This window comes from Hylobates moloch, unplaced genomic scaffold (assembly GCF_009828535.3).
Source record: "Hylobates moloch isolate HMO894 unplaced genomic scaffold, HMol_V3 SCAFFOLD_10, whole genome shotgun sequence".
In the NCBI taxonomy this organism is placed as follows: Eukaryota; Metazoa; Chordata; class Mammalia; order Primates; family Hylobatidae; genus Hylobates; species Hylobates moloch.
In genome coordinates, this window is record NW_026652285.1 from 25,859,062 (window position 1) to 25,885,061 (window position 26,000).

At 51.6% G+C, this 26,000-nt stretch overlaps 3 protein-coding genes across 5 annotated transcripts in view; all 3 read right to left on the reverse strand.

Moving 5' to 3' along the window:
* Positions 1 to 1,774: 1,774 nt before the first annotated feature.
* HCRT (hypocretin neuropeptide precursor) lies at positions 1,775 to 3,170 on the reverse strand. The gene is made up of 2 exons (XM_032163648.1): positions 3,063 to 3,170; positions 1,775 to 2,243 (listed from the first exon to the last, which is right to left on the reverse strand). The coding sequence occupies exons 1-2, from the start codon at positions 3,081 to 3,083 to the stop codon at positions 1,869 to 1,871; spliced, it is 396 nt and encodes a 131-aa protein (XP_032019539.1). The 5' UTR covers positions 3,084 to 3,170; the 3' UTR covers positions 1,775 to 1,868.
* Positions 3,171 to 6,765: 3,595 nt separating this feature from the next.
* GHDC (GH3 domain containing) lies at positions 6,766 to 12,126 on the reverse strand. The gene is made up of 10 exons (XM_032163650.2): positions 12,024 to 12,126; positions 11,405 to 11,488; positions 10,952 to 11,232; positions 10,541 to 10,662; positions 9,876 to 10,377; positions 8,697 to 8,889; positions 8,511 to 8,582; positions 8,304 to 8,437; positions 7,860 to 7,945; positions 6,766 to 7,598 (listed from the first exon to the last, which is right to left on the reverse strand). The coding sequence occupies exons 3-10, from the start codon at positions 11,217 to 11,219 to the stop codon at positions 7,380 to 7,382; spliced, it is 1,596 nt and encodes a 531-aa protein (XP_032019541.1). The 5' UTR covers positions 11,220 to 11,232; positions 11,405 to 11,488; positions 12,024 to 12,126; the 3' UTR covers positions 6,766 to 7,379.
* Positions 12,127 to 16,936: 4,810 nt separating this feature from the next.
* The window catches only part of STAT5B (signal transducer and activator of transcription 5B), a 75,920-nt gene continuing 66,856 nt past the window's right edge, over positions 16,937 to 26,000 (reverse strand). For 2 of the 3 annotated variants that reach the window (XM_032163651.2, XM_032163653.2), the window contains 4 exons: positions 25,453 to 25,623; positions 20,423 to 20,474; positions 20,006 to 20,113; positions 16,937 to 19,567 (listed from right to left, as the gene is read on the reverse strand). In XM_032163651.2, coding sequence (XP_032019542.1) covers positions 19,441 to 19,567; positions 20,006 to 20,113; positions 20,423 to 20,474; positions 25,453 to 25,623 — 458 coding nt within the window. In that variant the 3' untranslated portion in view covers positions 16,937 to 19,440. The remainder of the gene's footprint in view (positions 19,568 to 20,005; positions 20,114 to 20,422; positions 20,475 to 25,452; positions 25,624 to 26,000) is intronic. The other variant, XM_032163654.2, reaches the window with a different exon arrangement.

Genomic DNA, 26,000 nt, shown 5'->3' on the forward strand with positions numbered 1-26,000 from the left:
GAACCCTAATGGGCAAGGAGGGCAGGCTAAATTCTCCCCACCCTCTGAGCTAGGTATTATCTGGGATGTTAGATTGCTAAGCAGTGCCGCATTTTTCTGTGTCTCTACTTTTGTTGTTGTTGTTGTTATTGTTGCTGTTCTTGTTCTTGTTGTTTTTGTGATGGAGTCTTGCTCTGTTGCCCAGGCTGGAGTGCAGTGGCATGATCTCAGCTCACTGCAACCTCTACCTCCTGGGTTCAAGCAATTCTCCTGCCTCAGCCACCCTAGTAGCTAGGATCACAAGTGTGCATTACAATGTCTGGCTAATTTTTGTATTTTTAGTAGAGATGGGGTTTCGCCATGTTTGCCAGGCTGGTCTTGAACTCCTGACCTCAAGTGATCCCCCCGCCTCAGCCTCCCAAAGTGCTGGGATTACAGGCATGAGCCACGGAGCCCAGCCTGTGTCTCTACTTTTGGATGTTATATTAGTTTCCTAGGACTGCCATAAGAAAGTACCACAAAGTGGGTGGCTCAAACAACAGAAACCTATTGTCTCACAGTTCTGGATGCTAGAAGTCCAAGCAAGGTCAGGTGAAGGCAGCGTTGGTTGCTTCTGAAGGCTGTGAGGAAGAATCTGTTGCATGCCTCTCCCCTATCTTCTGGGGGTGGGGGTGCTGGCAATCTTTGGTGTTCCTTGGCTTGTAGGAGCCAATCTCTACCTTCATGTTCACATGGGCAGGCCCACCCTGCTCTAGTATGACCTCATCTTAGCTAATTGCATCTGGAAGGACCTTATTTCCAAATACAGCCACATTCTGAAGTGCCACGGGTAAGGACTTCAACATATGGATTTTGGGAACACCAGTAACGGTGTCTTTGGCTGGAGTTGCAGTAAAATCTTGTCCTGTCCCTGCTTAAGAATGTCCCACGACTCTGTTACCTGCAAGATAAAGTGCAAAGCCTGATGATTTGTGAGAGCCTTTGCGAGCTGGGCTGCACTGACTGTAACCGTGTCCCTTCCTGAGCCTCTCCACTCCCCACACCCTGTACCCCATGATGCAGCCATTCTGGATGATTCATTGTTGAAGTTCATATCCCCTGCCTTTTCAGCAGGATTGACTCCCACCCCTTCCTAGCTGGATTCTGCTCCTCTGTGCAGCTTGCCTGCCTTCCATCCATCCTTCCTTCCTTCCTTCCTTTCCTTTCTTTTCTTTTCTTTTTTTCTTTTTTTTTTTTTTTTTTTTTTTTTTTTGACAGTGCCTCCTTCTGTTGCCCAGGCTGGAGTGCAGTGGCCCAATTATGGCTCAAACTCAAACTCCTGGGCTCAAGCGATCCTCTCGCCCACCATACCCCGCTAATTAAAAAAAATTTTTGGAGAAATGTCTCACTCACTATGTTGCCTAGGCTCGTCTCGAACTCCTTGCTTCAAGGGATCCTCCTGCTTTGGCCTCCCAAAATGCTGGAATTACAGGCGTGAGCACCAGGCCCGACCGGTGCAATCTTTCTTGCTTTCCTTCCCCTTCCGCGTCTCTGAGTAAAGTCCCCGCTACAGAATGCCTAGCAGAGCATCGTAGGAGTCCCGCATGCCCCGATCCAAGCATGCACCTGTGCAGTTCTCTCTGTGCCCCAGGGCCGTGCACTGGGAACTCCCCAACCAAGAGTGTTTCCGATTCAACCACGCAAAAGCTAAGGCTGGTGCCCCACAGCCGGGCTTCCAGGCCCAGCCGTCCTCAAGACGCTCTGCCACCCCGGAAGGGCAGGACGCGACCGCACAGGAACAGAGACCAGTCACACGAACGGAGACTCGTCTTTATTGCCTTTGTTCTGGGGGCTGACGCTGGGTGGGCAGAGGGCAGAGGCCTGGGCCAGGACAGGGCCCGAAGAACGACTCAGATCCCGGACTGTTCCCCGGGCGCGACGGAGGCGGCGGCCGGGGCGGGACAGCGGCGTCCGAAGCAGGGGCGCGGCGCTGGCTCTGCGCCTGCGCGGCGGCCCATGGTCAGGATGCCCGCGGCGTGGTTGCCGCTGGCCTGCAGGAGGCGCTGCAGCCGACCCTGGAGGCCCGGGGGCCCGGACCGCCGCTTGCCCAGCGTGAGGATGCCGGCCGCGTGATTGCCCGCGCCGTGCAGCAGCTCGTAGAGGCGGCAAGAGCAAGTCTTTTGACGACAGCAGTCGGGCAGGGGCTGTGCAGCCGCCCCGGGCGACAACAGCGCGGGCGGCAGCAGCAGCAGCAGCAGCAGTAGCGTCACGGCGGCCCAGGAGACCTAGGGAGACGGAGACAGGGCGCTGGGGGGTCTTCCCACGGCGCCCGCCACCAGCTCCCACGCCTAGGACCTGCCCCTCTGGCTCCGCGCCCCCTCCAGGCCTGCACTCCTTTCTGGCTGTCACTTAGTTCTCCTTGCTTTGCGCCCTTGCTGATATCGGGCTACTTTCCCTGCTCCTCCTTCAAGACCCAGCAGAGCATCTCCTCCAGGAAGCCTTTTAAGACCCCCTGGGCAGAGTGAATGAATCCCCCTCTCCTCTGAAGATTTAGGCCACTGTGCCACCACTAGGGCACTTACCACTCCACCTGAAAACAGGAGTGTCTGTCTGCAGCAGAAGTTGTAAACTTGGGAAAAACCCGGGCCCTACTGAGTCCCCCCAACCTCTTCTCCACAGCAGGGAAACACGTGGAAATCAGGAACTAGCAAGACTCCAGAATGCTCCCTCATCTGCCTGCCCCCTTGCAGGAGGGACTGAACTCCGTGGCTTTGAACCAGTTTCCTGCCCTTTCAGAGGGCACAGCTCCCTTACCTGTAAACTGGGTATACTAGAAATAATTTCTACTCTGCAAGGCTGTTGGGAGGATGAAAAGAGATGACAGGTGCAAACGGAGCACCTGACACATAGAGCTCAGCAAACACAGGCTCTTAGCAAAACAGCACCCAACCCAATGTGAGCCAAGGCAGGTGCTCCTGCCTCAGAGCACACCCAGGAAAAGACCAAGAGTGGAGACACCTTCGGCCTTTCTTCCAGCCCTCTGAGCAAGCGCTCTTTTTGCTTCTCTGGGATGGTGAGTCACCCTTCCGTCCCTGGATCTTTACCTTTGTGGAAGGAAGGTTCATGGTGCCTGGCGCTCAGGGTGGGGTAGCCGGGAAAGGAGATGTCTGCGGTGGTTCAAAAAGCCAGGAACCTTGAGGCTGTCAATTGTGACCCACTCCCAGGGGTCTGGGGTTTATAGTGCTCTGAGGTGGCGGGGAATTGACAGGCACTTGCGTCCACACCCGGGCCAGACAAAGGCAAGTCTAAGATTAGCCTGCTGCAGGGGGGCCGTCTCCAGGCTGGGCCCAAGGAATGGCCGCTGCAGCTTTCAGAGGCCAGGGTTGGATCACAGTGCCCCTGATCACCCCCTTGTCTGTCTGTCTGCTCCCTGGAGATGGGGCGGTCTCCGGGCACTAATGAGGCCACCTTGCACCCAGGAATCTAGGAGCACAAAAGAGGCGCTGGCCTGGGACAATATGGAGGGAGGCAGCTGCTAATTAGGGGCGGGAGAGAGGCAGATGCGAGACCCCACATTATGTGTGTGGGGGGTGGAGCAGCCAGCAGCAGTCGTCTCCCTCCCCTGCTTCTTGTCGCTGCCCCTGGGGACTCTCAGGCTCCAGGACCTTCTTCCTTCATGGAAAGGTTCCTTAGCTGCCCCCCTCCCCCTAGCTTTTTTTCTCCCTTCTGCCCTTTCCACTAGCCTCTGAGATGGAAAACCTTGAAAACTCAGCCTAGGCAGTGGGAGGTAAGAAGGCAAAACCAAGCCCAATTTCTCTTTCTTTCCTCTGTGTGTGTGTGTGTGTGTGTGTGTGTGTGTGTGTGTGTGTGACTAAATTTTGGTCTTGTTGCTCAGGCTGGAGTACAGTGGTATGATCATCTTGGCTCACTGCAACCTCCGCCTTGGGTTCAAGCCATTCTCCTGCCTCAGCCTCCTGAATAGCTAGAATTATAGGCGCACGCCACCAAAACCAGCTAATTTTTATATTTTTAATAGAGACAGGGTTTCACCATGTTAGCCAGGGTGGTCTCAAACTCCTGACCTCAAGTGATCCACCCACCTCGGTCTCCCAAAGTGTTGGGATTACAGGTGTGAGCCACCGCACCAGGCTCCCCCCTTTTTTTCCTTCCTTCCTTCCTTCCTGCCTTCCTTCCTTCCTACATTTCTTTCTTTCTCTCTCTCACTCTCTCCCTCTTTCTTTCTTTTCTTCGTCTTCTTTTTTTTTTTTTTTTTGAGATGGAGTTTCGCTCTTGTTGCCCAGGCTGGAGTGCAATGGCACAATCTTGGCTCACTGCAACCTCCACCTCCAGGGTTCAAGCAATTCTCCTGCCTCTGCCTCCTGAGTAGCTGGGATTACAGGCATGCGCCACCATGCCTGGCTAATTTTGTATTTTTAGTAGAGACAGGGTTTCTCCATGTTGGTCAGGCTGGTCTTGAACTCCTGACCTCAGGTGATCCGCCCGCCTCAGCCACCCAAAATGCTGGGATTACAGGCGTGAGCCACCATGCCTGGCCTTCTCTCTTTATTATTATTATTATTTTTTTGAGATGGAGTCTCGCTCTGTCGCCCAGGCTGGAGTGCAGTGGTGTGATCTGAGCTCACTGCAAGCTCCGCCTCCCGGGTTCACACCATTCTCCTGCCTCAGCCTCCTGTGCAGCTGGGACTACAGGCGCCTGCCACCACGCCCGGCTAATTTTTTGTATTTTTAGTAGAGACGGGGTTTCACCATGTTAGCCAGGATGTTCTCGATCTCCTGACCTCGTGATCCGCCCGCCTCGGCCTCCCAAAGTGCTGGGATTACAGGCGTGAGCCACCGCGCCCGGCCCTCTTTCTTTATTTTCTTTCTTGAGAAGGTTTCATTCTGTCACCCAGGCTGGAGCGCAGTGGGACAATCATAGCTCACTGCAGCATCGAATGCCAGGGCTCAAGCAATGCATTCACCTCAGCCACCCCAGCAGCTGGGACCACAGATGTGTGCCACCATCCCTGGCTAATATTTAAATTTGTCTGTAGAGACTGGGTCTCCCAGGCTGGTCTCAAATCCATGGCTCAAGCCATTCTCCCCCTTAGGCTTCCCAAAGTGCTGGGATTACAGGTGTGAGCTACTGTGCCTGACCAAACTCAGTTTCTACGAGATGCTGATAGAAAGCTTCTACCTCCCCAGCTTTCTGCCTGGCTCAGGCTACCTGGAGGGGAGGAATGTAGTCCCACTCTACAGTCAACACGGAGTGAGCCACCATGCAGTGAACAACATGTGTCATCTCCAGGCCCAAGCTTCTTATTCACAACCTCTCTTTTTTTTTTTTTCGGAGATAGAGTTTCGCTCTTGTTGCCCAAGCTAGAGTGCAAAGGCACGATATTGGCTCACTGCAACCTCTGCCTCCTGGGTTCAAGCGATTCTCTGCCTCAGCCTCCCAAGTAGCTGGGATTACAGGTGTGCGCCACCATGCCCAGCTAATTTTTTGTATTTTTAGTAGAAACAGGGTTTCACCATGTTGGCCAGGCCGGTCTTAAACTCCTGACCTCAGGTGATCTGACTGCCTCGGCCTCCCAAAGTGCTGGGATTACAGGCATGAGCCACGGCACCTGGCCTACAACCTCTTTATTGAGCTCTTGCTGTGTGCCACACCAGGCACTGGGCATGGGGGCAATTGTGCACAGGATCTAGCCCAGTTTCCAAGGAGCTCATCATTCCAGGTGGGAGGCAGTTCAGGCATGATGATAGTTCAGTGAAGGAGACGACTACTGCCCACGTGAGCAAAGCTGAGCCAGTCACTCTGCCCGGGGTGGGCCTGGTAGGGGGTCCTCAAAGGCCTTGCACGAAAGCTAGTTTACATCAGGGGCAGCGGGATGGAGGGCATTACATAGAAGGGACAACTTGAGCAAACTCCTGGAGTTGACAGTGCTTAACAACCCTTAGATGGGAGGTGAGGCGTGGTCCTTAGTCCAGGCCTTCTTTCAAGCAAGGGGAGAGAGGTAGCTGGACACATAGGTGAGGGCCAAGGTCAAAGGGTCTAATAGGCCAAGTTGATTGGTCTTAATCCTGTGGGCGATGGGGGCCACCATGGGAGGTTTTTTTTTTTTTTCCCGAGATGGTCTCGCTGTGTTGCCCAGGCTGGTCTTGAACTCCTGGGCATGTGCCATCCTTCCACCTCAGCCTCTTGAGTAGCTGGGACTACAGGCCCATGCCACTGTACCCAGCTTCATGGGAGGATTTTAACAGGATGGAGTGACAGGCGGAGGCGGGGGCCGGGTGGGTGTGCAGCCAGGGCCTGGATGTGGGACATGGAATGGAGAAGCTATTCAGAGGCATCTGGAACCAGTGCTGCCTCTACTGAGGAGGAGCTGCGGGGTCTTGGTCTGCCCCTCCCATCAGCCTCCAAGATGGAAAACCTTAAAACCCCATCCCAGGCAGTGGGAGAGAAGGAAGCCAAAATCTAGCCCAGTTTCTTTCTTTCTTATTTTAGCCTCTATAACCTTGTGGAGGCTGCGTTTCCTCATTAGCATGGAACAGTGAACCCAGATGGTCTCCAGAGTTGCTTCCTGCTGCGATGCCTTATGATGTGAAGTAATAGCTCTCCCTTCCCCACCGCAGAAGTGGTGTGTGGGTGCTGGCCTAGGATGTGCTACGAAGGCTCCTGTGTGCACATGCAGCCTCGCCAGGCCCAGACCAGAATGTTGGGGGAAGTCCTGGAGCTCAGTGGGGGAATGGCTGGGCCGGGGTCCACTCCCATTTCCCCAAAGAAGACAAACCCTGAGGCAAGAATCTGGGTGCAAGAGGTTTATTTGGGAGCCATCCCAGGAAGCCCAAGGGGGGGAGTGGGGAAGAGAGGGAAGGGAGGAGCCCCCCGCAGGAAGTACATGAATGAGTGGGTTACTGCTGCAGGCAACTGGGACTCCATCCTGCTGGGCATCCTCTGAGAGTTTATGTAGAATACCCTTCAGAATTGTCCTGCTCAAGGACAGTGAAGCTGAGGTCCTGCTCCTTATTGACTCAGGGTTGCTCCTGGGGACATTAACCCCCCAACACTTCCAGCTTGCCCAGTGCACTGACTGAGCACACAGCTGTGGCCACCAGAGAACCTGCTTGGGCTGTGATATAGGAAACCATCGGTGTGCATGGTAACTCTCTAGCAGTGTCCTTCATGCCCAGACACGGGGACACGGGCAGGCACTGCTGGCGTCTGCTAACCCCAGAGGCCCATACTTCAGAACCGGTCAGCTGGGCCAAGGCCTCTCTAAGGCCCAGCGGCTCTCATGGGCAAATGTCAGGTGACACAGAGTCAGAGACCCTGGCCAAGGACTCCCCATCCGGAGAGGTCCCAGAGGGAGGAGCAAGGTGGCCTCTGGGGGGAGCTGGGCGGTGGGGCAGGCCTTGACTCAGGACACCACCCTCTCCTGCAGGCACTGGGCCAGGTGCCTGTGCCGAAGGACCCGGGGCATCGCAGGGGGGAAGGGGGAGGAGGGGCAGGCAGCGAGGGCTGCCCGGAGTGCTCGGAAGGCTCCCTGCCTCACCAGGTGGACTCTGGCAGGGCCCACGCTGCCCCAGAACCGCAGGGACTTGTAGCGGGGAGAGGCTTCCTGAAGGCAGTGGTCCAGCTGGGAACAGAACGGCCTGAGTGAGCTGATGTGTGACCGTGAGTGTGCATATGAGGTGTGCGTGGCTGTGCCCAGACTACATGTGTTTAGAAGTTTTGTGTGGACAGGTGTGTCTGTGGGACTCAGCCCTCCCCTTCCAGAGCCCCAGGGAGCTTCTCCTCCGCCACCCCTCTCCTTCCCATCGGCCCTGGTCTCCATGGCACCCTGGGAGTGTGCAGAGTGAAGGGGTCTACAGTCAGACCCTGTCCTCATCTCCTTTACCTTGTCTCGATTTTCCTCCGACAGATTCCTCAGCCCCCTCAGCGCCACAAACACCTCGTAGTGGGGAGCAGAGCCCGCAGAGGAATCTGTGAATAGACCCCATGTGCACACATACTTCCGGTGAATGGGCAGCTGCCAAGTCTAGTGTCCTCTGCCCTATCTGTTCTTCCCACTCTGAGGTTCATAGGGAAAAAAGAGTTTCTTGGTGGGGAGTGGGGTAAATGGAGAGGAACCTAGAGCTTGATCCTAAATAGGAGACAGATCAGGAAAGAAAATGGGTAGAGACTGCAGCAGGATGGATGAGAGTTAGATGCAGAGAAGGACTTTTGTAGGAGTGATAAAGGAGGCTGAGTCTTATCTCTTTCCTAGCAGTCCCCTGGCAGGGGAGGTAGGGGTTGAAGGGTAGCTCAAGGATGGTAGGCAGGAGCCGGTGGGGAAGCTCACCCAGAATGCTGCTCTCCACACAGCCATGGTCCAGCAGCTTGGCCCCCACCCACTGCCCCACTGCCCGGCTCAGGGCCTCAGAGAACAGGTCCTCGCCAATATCTTCCCCTCGCACACTCAGGGTCTGGTCCAGCCTGAAGAGGAGGAAGGGAGAGGCAGTGGAGCCCAGAACACAAGGATGGCCCTTCGGCTCCCCAGGTCACCTACCTGCAGATGAACCTGACGACTGGACACTGATTGTAGGCACCAACCACTCGCACCACATCACCCAGGCGGCACCTGATGGGGTGCAAGTGGGAGTGAGGTCGGGCCCAAGGGCTTCTGAGCTCATGCCCTGGGCCCCCAGCATGGTCCCATAGGGCCCCAGGTAGCAGGGGCTGTGCAGCTGATCACCTGGTGAGGCTGGCACGGTCCGTCAGCACCAGCTCATACTCCTTGCCCTGCTGGGCCTCGGCCAAAAGGAGGGTGGAGGCAGCTTCCTCCTGGGCGCCTTCCTTGACTGGGAGCAGCTCGATAAAGGGGGCCCCAGGGGGCAGAAGGTAGAGCCCATGGGGCTGCTCTGGCTGTAGGTTTAGGCCCAGCACCCCTGTGGAAGCAAAGCAGCCTCCTCAGCATCTGCTGGTGCCATTGCTTTCTGCCAGGCAATAGCCCCTCCTGGACCCCAGGCCTGATCCTCTGAGCACCTGATCCTCCTGCTGCCCTTCCACCGCATCCTTCCTGGCTCCCCCAGGCTCAGCGGGCTGCCTCTTAGGCCCTCACTGGATCTGATGGCAGACCTGGAGGAACTGGTGCCATGAATTGTCAAACTCTTTTTTTTTTTTTTTTTTTTTTTGAGACAGGCTGGAGTGCAGTGGTGCGATCTCGGCTCAGTGATTCAGTCATTCCTGGGTTCAAGTGATTCTCCTGCCTGAGCCTCCTGAGTAGCTGAGATTACAGGCACCTGCCACCACACCTGGCTAATTTTTGTATTTTTAGTAGAGACAGGGTTTCACCACACTGGCCAGGCTGGTCCTGAACTCCTAACTTCAGGTGATCCACCCGCCTCGGCCTCTCCCAAAGTGCTGGGATTACACGCGTGAGCCACTGCCCCGGCCTTTTTTTTTTTTTTTTTGAGACAGGGTCTTGCTCTGTCACCCAGGCCGGAGTGCAATGGCACGATCTTGGCTCACTACAACTTCTGCCTCCCAGGTTCAAGCAATCCTCCCGCCTCAGCCTCCCAGGTAGCTGGGATTATAGGCGTGCACCACCACACCCCGCTAGTTTTTGTATTTTTAGTAGAGATGGGGTTTCACCATGTTAGCCAGGCTGGTCTTGAACTCCTGACCTCAGCGATCCATCCACCTTGGCCTCCCAAAGTGCTGGGATTACAGGTGTGAGCCACTGCACCCAGCTACAAGACTCTTAACCTAGATGAGCCTGAATTTCTTCACTTGTAAAAGGAGGCTGCTGTCCCTAGCATGCAGCTTGTTGGGGAGGATTAAATGAGATGATTTTGTAGGGCCCAATGCATGGCTGCTTGCCATTTGACCTCTGACCGTTGCCCCAACCTCACTGCCCTTGAGTCCCACTGACCTCCCGAGGCAGCATAAGCAGGAGAGAAGAAGGCTAGTCCTTGGCACCACAAGGCCCCGAGGGCAGCCACAGCCTCGGCCTGGCCTCCTGCATCCAGAGTCACCACCACCTGCAGCTTTGGCCAGAGCCGAAGGGCCAGTCCCCGTGGCCCCTGCTCTAGGGCCTCCCGCAGCTCAGCTGCCCGTTCACGGAGAGGCGCTCCAGGGTTCCCGGCAGCTACTGCCCCAGCTAGCTCTTCACCATCAGTCTCCAGGCCCAAGAAAACATCCAGGAGTTCGACCGCCGTCCCAGCCTCCAGGGCCCTCAGCCCCGGGGACCTCAGTGCATCCAGCAGCAGGGCCCTAGGGTCCTTGGTTCCAGGGGTGCCCACCTGGCCCAGGGTATTCCCAGGCCAAGGCAGGGGTCGGGGCCAAGGGGATGTAAGGGTCACACGGGCAGTGCCTCCCTGAGCCAGCACTTCTGGGTAGGCCTTGTTTAGGGCTACCAGACCCAGCAAGGTGGCCTGGAGGAGGGAAGAGAGAGTGTTGGTCTGGTGTCAGAGCCAGACCCAGAGCCCCCATTTGAGTGTTCTTTGCCCACCATGATGGGAGGGTTTGGCTGCAAGTCAGAGGTCTCTGGTGGGACTGGGCTGTGGCCGGGGCTGGGCTCTGGCCATCCTAAATTACCTGCAGAGAGGCCTCCCCCAGGTCCTGGTTTGAGGTCGGGGGCAGTGGCTGCTCTCCACTCTCTTCCTCCTGGGTCTGGCTGGCCTTGGTCAGAGGGAGATGATTCCGGAAGGTGCTTATGTCTATAGCCCCAATGACAACAGAAACGCCTCAGGAAGCCAGTTTCCCAAGAGTTTCAGGCAAGACTGGTGAGACCCTTGAGGGAGGAACTGAGAATAGGCCTGGGGTAGAGGGGATGTGAAGACCCAGCATGGGAAATTCAGCTTGGACAAGAGAGCCAGTCCTGGGTCTCTGGGTCAGGCCACTCCGTTGGCAGTGGAGGAGGCAAGGGGGCCATCAGGCTCTGGAATCTGACGGTCCTTTGGGGTTTCTTTCTCTTTGGGTCACCGCCCCAGACCCTGGGAAACACACCTGTGCTCCTTCTGAGGGAACAGTGAGGGCGCTGGGCTCCCTGCAGACACCACCTCAGGGCCTGCTGCTGGCTCTGGTGCACGTGGAGCGTGCTCTGCTCCAGCCTCCGCCGCTGCCAGGTGGCTGCCCAGACCAGGGCCCCCCATGCCACTCGGTGCTGGAGGCCATAAAGCCAGGACAGCCTGGCATCCTGGGACCGCTGCTGCCTGAGCAGGGCCAATGTTGGCAGCAGCAGCAGCAGCAGCAGCAGGAGTGGCCACAGCAGCATCTCCAAGCAGCTCCTGGGAGGAGGAAGGAACCCAGATATGGGGGCATGCAGCAATTATCCATTTCTCCTCCCACGCTCTACTGCATACAGGAAAACCAAGGAAAAATGAAGTTGGGAAGAAGGCAGGACCCTGTGGGACAGGTGATGCAAAGGAGAGACTATCAAAGCTTTGGAGTCCCACTGACCTGAGTGCAGATCCTGCCTCTGCCGCTCGTTAGTTGTAGGTCCCTGAGCAATCTAGTGGGCTGCACTGAGCTCTGTTTCCTGATCTGCAAAATGGAAATAAGAATAAGAATGCCTCTTTCAGAAGGTAGGGGTGGGCCGGGCGAGGTGGCTAACACCTGTAATCCCAGCACTTTGGGAGGCCGAGTCAGGAGAATCACTTGAGCCCAGGAGTTTGCAATCAGCCTGAGCAACATAGGGAGACTCCATCTCTACAAAAAATTGAAAAACTAGCCCAGTGTGGTGTCACACCCATAGTCGCAGCTACTTGGGAGGCTGAGATGGGAGCATCCCTTGAGCCCAGGAGGTCAAGGCTACAGTGAGCCAAGATCGTGCCACTGCATCCAGCTTGGGCAACAGAGTGAGACCCTGTCAAAAAAAAAAAAAAAAAAAGGAAAAAAAGAAGGCAGAGGAAGGGAAGGTACAGGGAGGGTTTGGGACAGGGTCGGTCGGGCACACAGCAGCTGTGTAACGATATCTCTTGCCCACTCCCGAGTGGCTTTTCTTTCTCTCGGGATCCACCCTGTCCCAGCTCCTTGTCCCTCCTGAGCCCCAGGCTGTGGGGTCCATGCCCACATGCACCTGTCGCAGCCCACTTCTGCCTACTCCCGGCACGTGACGGAGACCCCTGGGTGACTCTGGGTCTCAGCACACATCCGGCCAGAAAGAAGGAGCAATGGCTTTAAAGGGCTGGGCTGCAATTGGGAAATCCGGCCACCAGGCCTGAGGGAGGAGCTGAAGGAGGGGGGTGCTCTTAAAGGGGCAGGTCGCCTACAGGACTTCATGTCGGGTGCTAGCCCAGGCTGGCAGTTGGGGGAGTTAGGGCCAGACTAACATGGTCCTCAAACTTGCGCAGGTGAAGGAACAGAAAGGTGTGTGTGGGAAAGAGCACCATGAAGCCACTTGAGCTGGGAGAGGGGCAAGCAGTGGCTCACGCCTGTAATCCCAACACTTTGGGAGGCCGAGGCGGGTGGATCATCTGAGGTCAGGAGTTTGACACCAGCCTGACCAACATGGTGAAACCCCATCTCTATTAAAAATACAAAATTAGCCAGATGTGGTGGCACATGCCTATAATCCCAGCTACTTGGGAGGCTGAGGCAGAAGAATCACTTGAACTTGGGAGACAGGTTGCAGTGAGCTGAGATTGTGCCATTGTACTCCAGCCTGGGCAACGAGCGAAACTCCGTCTCAAAAACAAACAAAACAACAACAACAAAAACCCCATCCTCTCCCTCAAGGTAGTTGAGAAAGAAAACAATTTTATTATTGAATAAGCATTCAACCAGAATGTGATGTACATGACAGGTGATCTGCTAAGAGCTTGAAAAGAAGGGAGGAAATCTTACTTTTTTGTATAGCCAAGCACGTACAACCCATTACATACACGTTTTCAAGATAAACAATAACCAGTCCTCAAGTAAGAGGACTTGTCACATATAGTTTATCTTTCTTTTTTTTTTTTTGGTTTATCTGTTTCTTTTTTTTTTTTGAGACAGAGTCTTGCTCTGCCACCCAGGCTGGAGTGCAGTGGCACAATCTCAGCTCACTGCAACCTCTACTTCCCAGGTTCAAGCAATTCTCCTGCCCCAGCCTCCCAAGCAGCTGGGATTACAGGTGTGTGCCACCACGCCCAGCTAATTTTTGTATTTTTAGTAGAGACGGGGTTTCACCATGTTGGCCAGGCTGGTCTCAAACTCTTGACCCCAAGTGATCCACCCTCCTCGGCCTCCCAAAGTGCTGGGATTACAGGTGTGAGTCACTATGTCCAGCCAGTCACATAGTTTATCTTAACTGTACGTGGTTATTGGGTGAACATCTGTGTTAGCTTGCTGGCCTTATCCCAAGGAAAATTACAAACTTCTTTTTTTTGGTGGTTTTTTTTGTTTTGTTTTGTTTTTTGGCAGAGTTCTACTCTTGTTGCCCAGGCTGGAGTGCAATGGCACGATCCTAGCTCACTGCAACCTCTGCCTCCCAGATTCAAGCAATTCTCCTGCCTCAGCCTCCCGAGTAGCTGGGATTACAGGTGTGCATCACCACACCCAGCTAATTTTTTGTATTTTTAGTAGAGACGGGGTTTCACCTTGTCACCATGTTGGCCAGGCTGGTCTCAAACTCCTGACCTCAAGTGATCCACCTGCCTCGGCCACCCAAAGTGCTGGGATTACAGGCCTGAGCCACTGCACCCAGCCAGTCACATATAGTTTATCTTAACTTTACCTGGTTACTGGGTGGCCATCTGTGTTAGCCTATTGCCTTTATCCCAAGGAAAATTACAAACTTCTTTTTTGTTTGTTTGTTTTTTGTTTTTGAGACAGGGTCTTGCTCTATTGCCCAGGCTGGAGTGCAGTGGTGTGATCATAGCTCACTGCAACCTCAACCTCCTGGGCTCAAGAGATCCTCCTGTCTCAGCCTCCCGAGGGGCTGGAACTACAGGTACGCACCACTATGCTCAACTAATTTTATTTTTTGTAGAGACGAGACCTCCCTATGTTGCCCAGGCTGGTGTGTTCTTGACCTAGGCTCTCAAAACACTAAAACCACTCCCTTTCTCCCCTCACTTGCCTCTGGATACCTTTGAGAAGAGAGCTACTACTCGCTGAGTACGTCTCTTCCCTTCACAGCTGAGCTTCTTTCAACAGGTCTGTTCTCACTCTGGCTAACTCACCTCACTTTCACGTTTTTTCTTGCTGAGATCTTGCATTTGCTTTTATTATTTATTTAGAGACGGGGTCTTGCTCTGTTGTCCAGGCTGGAGTTCAGTGGCCTGGTCACAGCTCATTGCAACCTTGAACTCTGGGGATCAAGAGATCCTCCTACCCTAGCCTCTGAGTGGCTAGGACTATAGGCATGTGCCACCACATCCAGCTAATTAAAAACTTTTTTTTTTTTTTTTTTTAGAGACAGGGGGTCTCACTATGTTACCCAGACTGGTCTGGAATTCCCAGTCTCAGCGATCCTCCTACCTTGGCCTTCCAAAGTGCTGGAATTACAGGTGTGAGCCGCTAGGCCTGGCCCAATAACAGCTTTATTAGATATAATTCACACACCATACAAATCACCCATTTAGTGTACAATTCAAGATCTAGTATATCCAGAGATATGTGCAACCAACACCACAGACAATTTTATAACATTTTCATTACCTCAAAAACAAACCCTGCAGAGTCTCTCTGAGCCTACTGTGCTCAGGAGACTGCCCAATTCGTTAAATAAAATAAAATAAAATTAAAAACCCCAAACTCGGGCTGGGCGTGGTGGCTCATACCTGTAATCCCAGCACTTCGAGAGGCTGAGGCAGGCGGATCACCTGAAGTCAGGAGTTCAAGACCAGCCTGGCCAACATGGCAAACCTCTGTCTCTACTAAAAATACAAAAATTAGCAGGGTGTGGTGGCCAGTGCCTATAATCCCAGCTACTTGGGAGGCTGAGGCAGGAGAATCGCTTGAAACTGGGAGGCAGAGGTTGTAGTGAGTCAAGATGGCGCCACTGCACTCCAGCCTGGGTGACAGAGTGAGACTCTGTCTCAAGAAAAACAAACAAACAAACAAAAACAAAAAACCCCCAAACCCTGTATCCTTTCACTATTACCTCCAAACTCCTTCTCAGCCTCTAGGCAACCTCAAATTTACTTTCTGTCTCCATAGATTTGCCTATCCTAGACATTTCTTATAAATGGCATCATATAATATGTGGTCTTTTGTACTTGGCTTTTCTTTTTCCTCGCTCTGTCACCCAGGCTGGAGTGCAGTAGCATGATCACAGCTCAAGTGATCCTCCCACCTCAGCCTCCCGAGTAGGTGGGACTACAGGGGTGCATCACCACGTCCAGCCAATTTTTGTATTTTTTTGTGGAGATGGGGTTTCACCGTGTTGTCCAAGCTGGTCTTCAACTACTGCACTCAAGTGATCCCTCGCCTCAGCCTCCCAAAGTGCTGGAATCCCAGGCGTGAGCCACCGTGCCCGGCCTGGCTTCTTTCATCTAGCATGATATTGTCAAGGTTCATCCGTGACAACATCATGTCCTGTGTGTCAGCACTTCATTCCTTTTTATTGCTGTATATTCCATTGTACAGATATACCATAATACATTTTGTTTATTCATCAGTTGATGGACATTTGGGTTGTTTCTGCCCTTTGGCTATTATGCATAATACTGTTATGAACATTTGTCACAAGTGTTTCTGTACATGTATGTTCTCATTGTTCTTATGTAGATACCTACAAGTGGAAAGGCTGGGTTATTTTTTATTTATTTTTTTGAGACAGAGTCTTGTTCTGTTGCCCAGGTTGGAATGTGATGGCGTGATCTCGGCTCACTGCAATCTCTGCCTCCCAGGTTCAAGCGATTCTCCTGCCTCAGCCTCCCAAGTAGCTGGGATTACAGGCACATGCCACCACGCCCAGCTAATTTTTGCATTTTTAGTAGAGACAGGGTTTCACCATGTTGGCCAGGCTGGTCTGGAACTCCCCACCTCAGGTGATCCACCTGCCTTGGCCTCCCGAAATGCTGGGATTACAGGCGGGAGCCACCGTGCCTGGCCCTATTTGTTCCTTATAAGGGAGTCAGCTCCAGGCTGGGCATGGTGGTTCACGCCTGTAATCCCAGCATTTTGGGAGGCCAAGGCAGGTGGATCACCCGAGGTGGGGAGTTCCAGACCAGCCTGGCCAACATGGTGAAACCCCGTCTCTACTAAAAATGCAAAAATTAGCTGGGAGTGGTGTAATCCCAGCTACTCAATTAAAAAAAAAAAAAAAAAAAAAAAAGCTTGAGTTGCTCAGTGGCCTTCCTGCATGTTCTTTTGCAAAATGACTTTGGGATGCCTTGATTGCAGCAGGAAGCGATGTCCTAGCATAATCAGTTGTGGTAGCTGCCTTTCTCCAACTGTGAGCCTCTGTGGGGAAGGCACCATTTCTCATCCCACACACAATGCTGAACTCAGGGTCAGGTACTTTAAATGTGCTGAATCTTAAGAACAAGCTTTCGGCCAGGCGCAGTGGCTCACGCCTGTAATCCCAGCACTTTGGGAGGCTGAGGTGGGCAGATCATGAGGTCAGGAGATCAAGATCATCCTGGCTAACATGGTGAAACCCCGTCTCTACTAAAAAATACAAAAAAATTAGCCGGGCTAATGCAGGAGAATGGCGTGAACCCGGGAGGCGGAGCTTGCAGTGAGCTGAGATCGCACTCCAGCCTAGGGGACAGAGCCAGGCTCCGTCTCAAAAAAAAAAAAAAAGAAAAAACGACAAGCTTTCTGGAGTCAGGAGGCTAGGAGCCCATCATTCTTATTTTCAAAACATCACATGAGCAGGAAGGTATGAAAGACCCCATCTGCCATCAGAGCTAATGACGTGCCCTCTGAGGCAGCCAACTCCCAACCACCCAACCAGTTCCCTTTTTCAGGGTCACGCTGATGACTTGAAACTTTTCCCTGTGTTCAAGCTGCCCTCCCTTGGCATGTGACAGAAAAAAGTAAAAACAGGACTCAATATCATCCCTTCAGAGGAAGCCTTTATTGTAACATAAAATACACAACTTTGTGACTGCCCCAAATCGTACACAATACTTTTTTTTGGTGGCTAAATAACTAATCTGCCTTGACACTAAAATATGTATCTGAAATAATTTCACCAAGTTTTAAAAAGAAAAATTATAAAAAGTATACTTTCATTTTAAGTTATATGCTATTTTAGTCTCCCCCTACCCCCTAGAAAAAACCTGCACATCCCACACACAGAGCTGAAACTTTTGAGGACTTGTGTGTGTCTGGGAGTGGGTGAGAGGCTGATGGGGTCGAGACACGCCACTACCTTTTCTTGTGGTTTGCAGGAACAGGGAGGAGAGAGAAGACAGAACGCAGAGAGCGAGCACACCTTTAATCAAAAATCTCCACTCTCTAGGCACAGCCTCGGTAACACTGAGGGCAGCTCACAACTGCACAAGCAGGGGAGCCCCAGCTCAGGGAAGCCACACTCATCAGCTCTCTTCCTCCCCAACCCAGCGCCAACTGCAAAGTGAGCCAGGACGGCCTGGCTGCTCTGTCCTCAGCAGGCCCTGGGGTGGGTCCACTCCCAACCTTAAAGTGTATCAAGTCTGACCCCCCTCCCCCCAACCAGGGTTGCTGGAACAGAGAGTGAGGTCTCAGAGGCAGGTGCCGGTGAAGCATCTCTGGGTGACAGGCAGGGAGCGACTCTATGAGCCTGGGTCCCTGAGCAGGCAGGCTCTCCTTCTCACCCTTCCCCGATGCAACCATCCTCATGGTTGGAATTTTCATCAAATCTTGAGGAGTAGGGAGGGGCTGAGTGGGATGCGGGTAGCCTGCTCCTCAGAGGCAGAGAGACTCTACTGCCTGGCATAGAAAAATAAATCAGTGTATGAAACCAAGCCAAGGCAAACGGCAGCTTTAAAAAAGTCATCTTCCAATAAATAATTTACTATAGAGGAATATTTTTAACAGCAAAACACTGATAAATTCAGAAGTTATTTTTGTAAAAAAAAATCTATTTACTCTCATGTATAAAAATAAGGTTTTGGGGGCCATCCTCTCCTGGGGGTGCTCATGCCCTTCCTTTGGAGAGGGGGCCGAGGGGTGACCTTTTAGGCCTTACCCGTAAGCTATTTTAATACACCTGCTCACTCCCCTCTTCCTCCAATGCCTGCTGTAGCCCATTCCTTCCTTCTGGTGTAAAGCTACAGAAGAAGTCGTGGAACAAAATTATACCGAGGCTTTTTTTGTTTTGTTTTATACTTTTATCAAACTCCCCAGCAAACTTGCTGACTGCATTTCCACACATTACCAACACCTGCCAGGACTTCACAGCAGGGTGACCCACTGAGCAAGCTGGCCTAGGTTCAGCCCACACTGCTGCCACCTACTCTTCAAGACATTAGGTGTGAACAGAGAAGGGGAATGAGGTGACCCGGGTTTGAATGACCCAGGGCCCAATGCACAAGAGAGAATTTTGATGTCAAATTAGGGTGGGAAGGAGAAAACAAAAAAGATCCAACTTAGAACCATGATTCAACATTTGCAAAAAGCATTATCAATAAACCTGAAGAACGCCACGGACTGTGCATCCGCTGGCTCAGAGAAAGGCTGGGCAGCCGGAACAGCAGCTTCCTGGGTAACCAGGCAACAGTCTCAGTGCCCGGGAGTCAGGGCTGCGCGCTCCACTCTGGCCAGAACACAAACGGCATTGGCACTGTAAGCTCTCAGTTACGTGGCCCTCTTTTCTCTCCTCTATTTCTCCAAACACGTGTGTACACCCAGAGGAACTGAGTGGCAATTCCAGGGTGCGGGTGGGCAGGAGGGGAGAGAGGACAAAGAGAGAATAAGATGAGCTAAATGTTTTGTGAAAAGCCACCGCCCATCCGAAAACCTGTGACTTCCCTTGCCCCAACAATCTTTGTAGGTTGCCCCTTTTCCCATTCCTACCCAAGAACACAGGGGTGGGGGAGAGGGAAGGCTCTCTTTGTCAAAAAGCGGTTATCTACATTTCAGAAGAAAAGCAGAGACAATCACGGTTATATATCAATTGCTTGGCAGACAGAGTGACGAAGACTCACTGGAACACATGTGCTTTCTCCTCCCTTTGTCCTTCTCTTACTCAAACAGCCACATGTCAAAGTCCAGCCACTCTTAAGACACATGGCCAACTTCCAGGCTTCACAAAACTCATTGCCTTTTTGCACAAAGTAAAAACCACCACAGCCTCTGTCTGTGGCCCCTCTGCTACAACTAAACTCTCAGACAGTGAGAGGGAGAAACACCACAACGTGCAAACACACACACACACACAAACGCACACACACACAAACACATACTCGCACTCCCTTCGCTGGTGCCACCATGCACAGGAACACTAAGGTCACAACTAGTATTAACACTTCACATTATGAGTATTGTTTCAAAAGAGAAGCGATTCATGGAATTAAAACATCCACAAGAGTGATTCCTCTGGTGAGGATGAAGAAGCTGAACACGGAGAGGTCGCGGGGTCACGACTGTGCGTGCGGGATCCACTGACTGTCCATTGGCCGGCCCAGGAGCTCCTCCACACGCCGTGCTACGTCCATTGTGTCCTCCAGATCGAAGTCCCCATCAGTGTCAAGGACTGAGTCAGGGCTTGGGAGGGAAAGAAGAGGGATGAAGGGAAGGGGAAAGGCTGTCAGAGACCACCCCAAGCCCCACAGGCCACCAGGGGAGCAGTCTGAGCCAGCCTATGCCCTCAGCTGGCTGTACAGCAGCTCGGACTGAAATACCCTCCCCTGTTACCTCTCACACCGGCTGTCCAGACACATCACAACTCCACTCAGTCCTTAGAGCAAGAAAAATCTCCATTTTGGGAGAGGGGAACAGATGACATTTGCCCAACCCGACTCTAAACCACCAATCACTTCTGGTCAAATCTCTCCCTCCCAAAGGCCAGAGCCCGAGCCAGAGCTGTGTGGTCTCAGACCTAGAGGAGCTCTGGATTCCTTTGCCCACCAGCCCTCCAGGGGTCCAGCCTGGGGCCGAGCCCCCAGTTCCTCCCCTGTGGACCCCCACGAGAACGCCACCTACTTCTGTGGGTACATGTTATAATGAGCCTGGGGGCACACAGCTGGGGAGGGGGCCTGGTCCATGTACGTGGCGCTGCCGCCCCCGGCATCTGCAGATGCGTTCACAAACCTGCAGAAGGAAGAGAACAGAGCTTCAGCTGCCAGGGAGGCCGGGGCAGCTGACTTGGGGAGGAGACCAAGGGGTATCTTTGTCTTTCTCAGGGTGCTGAAGGACAAAGTGCCCCACTCAGCCCTGGGGCTCCAGCTACAGGAGTGGGGACTCAGGTACTGGCATAGCATGACCAAACCCAGGTCCCTCTCCAGGGCTGAGACAGGTTTCCTGGGGGAGTGGAAAGCTGGGCCAGGATAAGGATGGGAGGCAGGGTCTGGGGGAGGAGGAAAGAGGCAGAAGGAGAGCCAGAGCCACCTGGACACTTACTCAGGGACCACTTGCTTGATCTGTGGCTTCACGTATCCATCAACAGCTTTAGCTGCCAAGGGAAGAACGTGGTCAATCAAAGTTCTCAAGTGAAACAAAAATGTGATCTTCCTTATGAATCACATCTTTTCTTAGGACAGAACACAACCACCTGACTTATCTAAGGATATGACATAAGCACTTAATATTTTTTTGTTTTTTGAAACAGTCTCACTCTCTCATCCAGACTGGAGTACAGTGGTGCAATCTCGGCTCACTGCAGCCTCTGCCTCCCAGGTTCAAATGATTCCGATGCCTCAGCCTCCTGAGTAGCTGGATTACAGGTGCACCACCACACTTTGGCTAATTTTTGTATTTTTAGTAGAGACGGGGTTTCACCATGTTGCCCAGGCTGCTTTCTAACTCCTGACCTCAAGTTATCCGCCCACCTCGGCCCCCCAAAGTGCTGGGATTACAGGCGTAAGCCACCGCACTTGGCCAAGCATTTAATATTTCAATCTGTTAGGAAGACCTGGTAGAGGAGAAGGTCAGCACTAAAGCTGAAATTCAAGATATCTTCCAAATTGGTTTGGATGTTTCAATAAATTCTTCAAACCATGGAAACTATGTACTTCAATACAAATCTAAGTCAAGCACTAATTGCATACTAATTAAAAAAAAAAAAAACACCTTGAAAAGCTTAAAGTCCAAGGTGCAGCAGAGAGACAGGATTTGTTCTACCTGACCCAGGGGATAAAATCAGGACCAAGAGGGGCAGGTCATAAGAGGACAAATGTTCAGTCATGTAGGGAAGAATGTTGTAAGTAGAACTGCCCAGAAAAGAAATGATTTATCTTAGGAAAGACTGATTTCCTTGTCACTGGAGGTTTTCATTTTTTTCTTTTTTTGACAGAGTCTCACTCTGTTGCCCACACTGGAGTGCAGTGGTGCGATCTCAGCTCACTGCAACCTCCGCCTTCTGGGTTCAAGCGATTCTCATGCTTCAGCCTCCCGAGTAGCTGGGATTACAGGTGTGCACCACCATGCCCAGCTAATTTTTGTATTTTTGGTAGAGATGGGGTTTCTCCATGTTGGTCAGGCTGGTCTCAAACCCCTGACCTCAAGTGATCCACCCACCTTGGCCTCCCAAAGTGCTGGGATTACAGGTGTGAGCCATGGTGCCTGGTCATCACTGGAGGTTTTCAAGCAGAAGGTGCATACACGTCAGGGATCTTACGGAAAAGCCTAGGCACTGGAGAGCCGCTGATCTGATCTGATGATGTCTGAGGTTCCTCTAACTCTGAGTGTCTAGTCTTTCGGGAAAGGGAAGACTACTTTTCCCAGCACCTGCACGCTCCTTCACGCCTGGTGTTTCTGCATTTGGGGTACTTTGATGTCACTAGTCCCAGTGAGCGCTGTTGGTGCCAAGAATGCGATGTGTCCTTTGCTTCCCACAGAATCCCCACTGGGCTGGTGGCAGATGAGCAGATAAATCTGCATGTGATCTGGTCGACCACAGTTACCTTTTCAGAAGGCTGACCATGGAAATCCAGGTAGGCATGTGGTGAGAATGTGATGATCTGACGTGGGAGAATGAAGTCTTGTTTCTGGGTATGTGAATATGGGAATCAGGGCAACATTAATTATACTAGGCAAGGACGATCACACTATGATTACAGGACAAAGAGCCTGTCATTTAAGTAGCCCAAGAGGGTAAAATGCTGCAGGGTTCACCAATTGCTTATTACCCTAATCTTCTTCTAGGGCTTCAAGTGTCAGGAGCGACCGTTTCATAACATGTTTTTTTGTGCTTTACAGTGTACAGAGAATTTTATAGATTGGCTAAGAAGTTAAAAACCGAAGAAATGCTGCCAGAAATAGGAATTTTTTTTTTCTGAGACAGGGTCTTACTCTGTTACATAGGCTACAGTGCAATGGCACAATCATAGCTCACTGCAGCCTCAAATTCCTGGGCTCAACCAATCTTCCAGCCTCTGCCTTCTGAGTAGCTGGGACTACAGGCATGTGCCACCAAGCGCAGCTAACTTTTTATTTTTTGTAGAGATGGAGTCTCACTATGTTGCCCAGGCTGGTCTGAAACTCCTAGGCTCAAGCAATCCTCCCTCCTTGGCCTTCTAAAGTGTTGGAATTACAGGCATGAGCCACTGTGCCCAGGCCCAAATTATAAGTATCTTAAATAACCAACATGTAACTCACCCTACAATGAGATTGTATGCAATCATCAAAATGATGTTGGAAGATTACATTTACTGAGCTGTAACTCTGCATAGGATATATTTCTTTTTTTTTTTGAGGCAGAGTCTCACTCTATTGCCCAGGCTGGAGTGCAGTGGTGTGATCTTGGCTCACTGCAACCTCCACCTCCTGGGTTCAAGTGATTCTCTTGCCTCAGCCTCCTGAGTAGGTGAGATTACAGGTGCCTGCCACCACACCCGGCTAATTTTTGTATTTTTTTAGTAGAGATGGGGTTTCACCATGTTGGCCAGGCTGGTCTCAAACTCCTGACCTCAAGTGATCCACCTGCCTTGGCCTCCCAAAGTGTTGGGATTACAGGCATGAGCCACCATGCCCAGCTACCTAGGATATATTTCCAAGTGGAAAAAAAAAAGTCACAAAAAATTACATATGGTATGGTCCAAACCCCAACCTTTCACCCTGAACTCCAAGGCTGGAGTGCCCTGACCTCAGTTCCTACCACTTATCTTCCCTGCTCAACAGACTCCAGCCTCCCTGGCCCTCCTGAGGCTTTCCAGACATGCCCATTCTCAACCCAGGATTTTTGTACTTGTTCTCTTGGCATACAATGTTTTTCTCTAGATCTTTGTATGGCTAGCTTCCTCACTTCATTCAGGTCTTTTCAAACATCACATCCTGGCTAGGTACAGTGGCTCACGCCTATAATCCCAGGACCTTGGGGGACTGAGGAAGGAACATTGCTTGAGCCCAGGAATTTGAGGCCAGTCTGGGAAACAGAGCAAGACCCCATATCTATAAAAATAAAATAATTAACCAGAATTGGTGGTGCATGCCTGCAGTCCCAACTATGTGGGAGGCTAAGGTGGGAGGATCCCTTGAGTCTAGCAGTTTGAGACTGCAGTGAGCAATGTATTCCAGCCTGGGCAACAAAGTGAGACCCCATCTCAAACAAACAAACAACAAAAAAAACAAACATGTCCTCAGAGAAACCCTCTTTGACCACTCTAGTAAAGTAACAACTCCACTCTCCTCCCTGCCACTTCTCTATCCCTCTATCTTGCTTTGTCTTCAAAGCGCCCATCACTAAATGAATATATTTGTGTTTTGTTTTTTTTTTTGAGACGGAGTCTCGCTCTGTCACCCAGGCTGGAGTGCAGTGGCACAGTCTCGGCTCACTGCAAGCTCTGCCTCCCAGGTTCACGCCATTCTCCTGCCTCAGCCTCTCCGAGTAGCTGGGACTACAGGCGCCCGCCACTACGGCCGGCTAATTTTTTTGTATTTTTAGTAGAGACAGGGTTTCACCGTGGTCTCGATCTCCTGACCTCGTGATCCGCCCGCCTTGGCCTCCCAAAGCGCTGGGATTACAAGCGTGAGCCACCGCGCCCAGCCCTGTTTTGTTTGTTTTTGAGACGGAGTCTCGCTGTCGCCAGACTGGAATGCGGTGGCACAGTCTCGGCTCACTGCAACTTCTGCCTCCCTGGTTCAAGCGATTCTCCTGCCTCAGCCTCCCAAGTAGCTGGAATTACAGGCACCCACCACCACACCTGACTACTTTTTGTATTTTTAGTAGAGATGGGGTTTCATCATGTTGGCCAGGCTGGTTTCAAACTCCTGACCTCAGGTGATCTGCCTGCCTCAGCCTCCCAAAAGTCTGGGATTACAGGCATGAGCCACCGTGCCCGGCCTGAATATATGTTTCCTCGTTTATGGTCTTCGTTCTGCTGCTAGATAACCTCCACACAGGAAGTTCAAACATCGGGTGATGCAATGTATAATACATATCTACGTATAGAGTGCAAGTATAGTCACTAAATCATCCATAGAGGTTAATCTCTAGATGAGAGATGTTGTGTGGTATCTGTTTTTTGTTTTGTTTTGTTTTTGAGACAGAGTTTCACTCTTGTTGTGCAGGCTGGAGTGCAATGGCACGATCTCAGCTCACCACAACTTCCACCTCCCGGGATCAAGCAATTCTCCTGCCTCAGCCTTCCCGAGTAGCTGGGATTACAGGCATGCGCCACCACGCCAGGCTAATTTTGTATTTTCAGTAGAGATGGGGTTTCTCCACGTTGGCCAGTCTGGTCTTGAACTCCCGACCTCAGGTGATCCGCCTGTCTCAGCCTCCCAAAGTGCTGGGATTACAGGCGTGAGCCACCATACCCGACCTTTTTTTTTTTTGAGACTGAGTCTCACCCTATTGCCCAGGCTGGAGTGCGGTGGCGTGGTCTCAGCTCACTGTAATCTCCACCTCCTGGGTTCAAGTGATTCTCATGCCTCAGCCTCCCGAGTAGCTGTGATTACAAGTGCCCGCCACCACACCTAATTTTTGTATTTTTTGTAGAGATGGGGTTTCACCATGTTGGCCAGGCTGGTCTCAAACTCCTGACCTCAAACGATCCGCCTGCCTTGGCCTCCCAAAGTGCCGGGATTACAGGCATGACCCACCGTACCCGGCCTGTTTTCTTTTTTATGCCTTTGTGTGTCTTCTGAAAATTTTATAATAAATATGTCATACTTCTAAACTCAGAAAGCAATAAAACCACCTCTGTCATGAAAAACAAAATTTTACCTAATTTTGTTTGATCTAAGCTTGTCCTAAAAAGAATTTGTTTTCTTCAATTTGATATTTGTTATTACTGGCAGATGTGTTTTCTGTATGACTGAAGAATCCAGCCCAAGGTTTACATCTGCCCTGGAAAATGCTCAAACTGCTCTCACTGAATGGTAATTGTGTGGGTTTTCATGCAAGAGAGAGAACACACGCAGGCATGCACACACACACACACACACACACAAACACAAACAAAATCAAATCAGAATGCGAACATTGTTACCAGTAGCAGACTCGCAGGGAACTGGTGTGTAGTATTTGGAGTATACTTCATCTTTTGGCCGATCAGGAAACACATAGATAAGGTAATTCAAGTCTCCCAAGCGGTCGGCTAGGGACCGAATGGAGAAGTCTCTGGTGGTAAAAGGCATCAGATTCCAAAACATTCTTTCCTCTAGATCAATAAACAGAATAATCACATTCTAAACATGATTTCTGAATTAGGAAATCTTAAAACCCAAATATACTATAAATTCAAGCTTGCCATTATAATGGCTCCAATAGAAATCTCCATTTAAAAATAACCATGGGTTATAGATACTTTTATTTATTTATTTACTTACTTACTTATTTTGAGGCAGAGTCTCACTCTGTTACCAGGCTGGAATGCAGTGGTGCGATCTTGGCTCACTGCAACCTCCGACTCCCTGGTTCAGGCGATTCTCCTGCCTCAGCCTCCCAAGTAGCTGGGATTACAGGCACGTGCCACCACACCTGGCTAATTTTGTATTTTTAGTAGAGATGAGGTTTCACTAGGTCAGCCAGGATGGT

Bases quoted from the DNA above. Each gene is read 5' to 3' on its own strand.
- HCRT (XM_032163648.1), bottom strand. From the start codon at position 3,083: ATGAACCTTCCTTCCACAAAG. The intron at 2,244-3,062 runs GTAAAGATCCAG...CCGTCTCCCTAG, and splicing joins TGAACCTTCCTTCCACAAAG to GTCTCCTGGGCCGCCGTGAC.
- GHDC (XM_032163650.2), bottom strand. From the start codon at position 11,219: ATGCTGCTGTGGCCACTCCTGCTGCTGCTGCTGCTGCTGCTGCCAACA. The intron at 8,583-8,696 runs GTGATCAGCTGC...GCACCCCATCAG, and splicing joins GACCGTGCCAGCCTCACCAG to GTGCCGCCTGGGTGATGTGG. The intron at 8,438-8,510 runs GTAGGTGACCTG...CCTCCTCTTCAG, and splicing joins GTCGTCAGGTTCATCTGCAG to GCTGGACCAGACCCTGAGTG.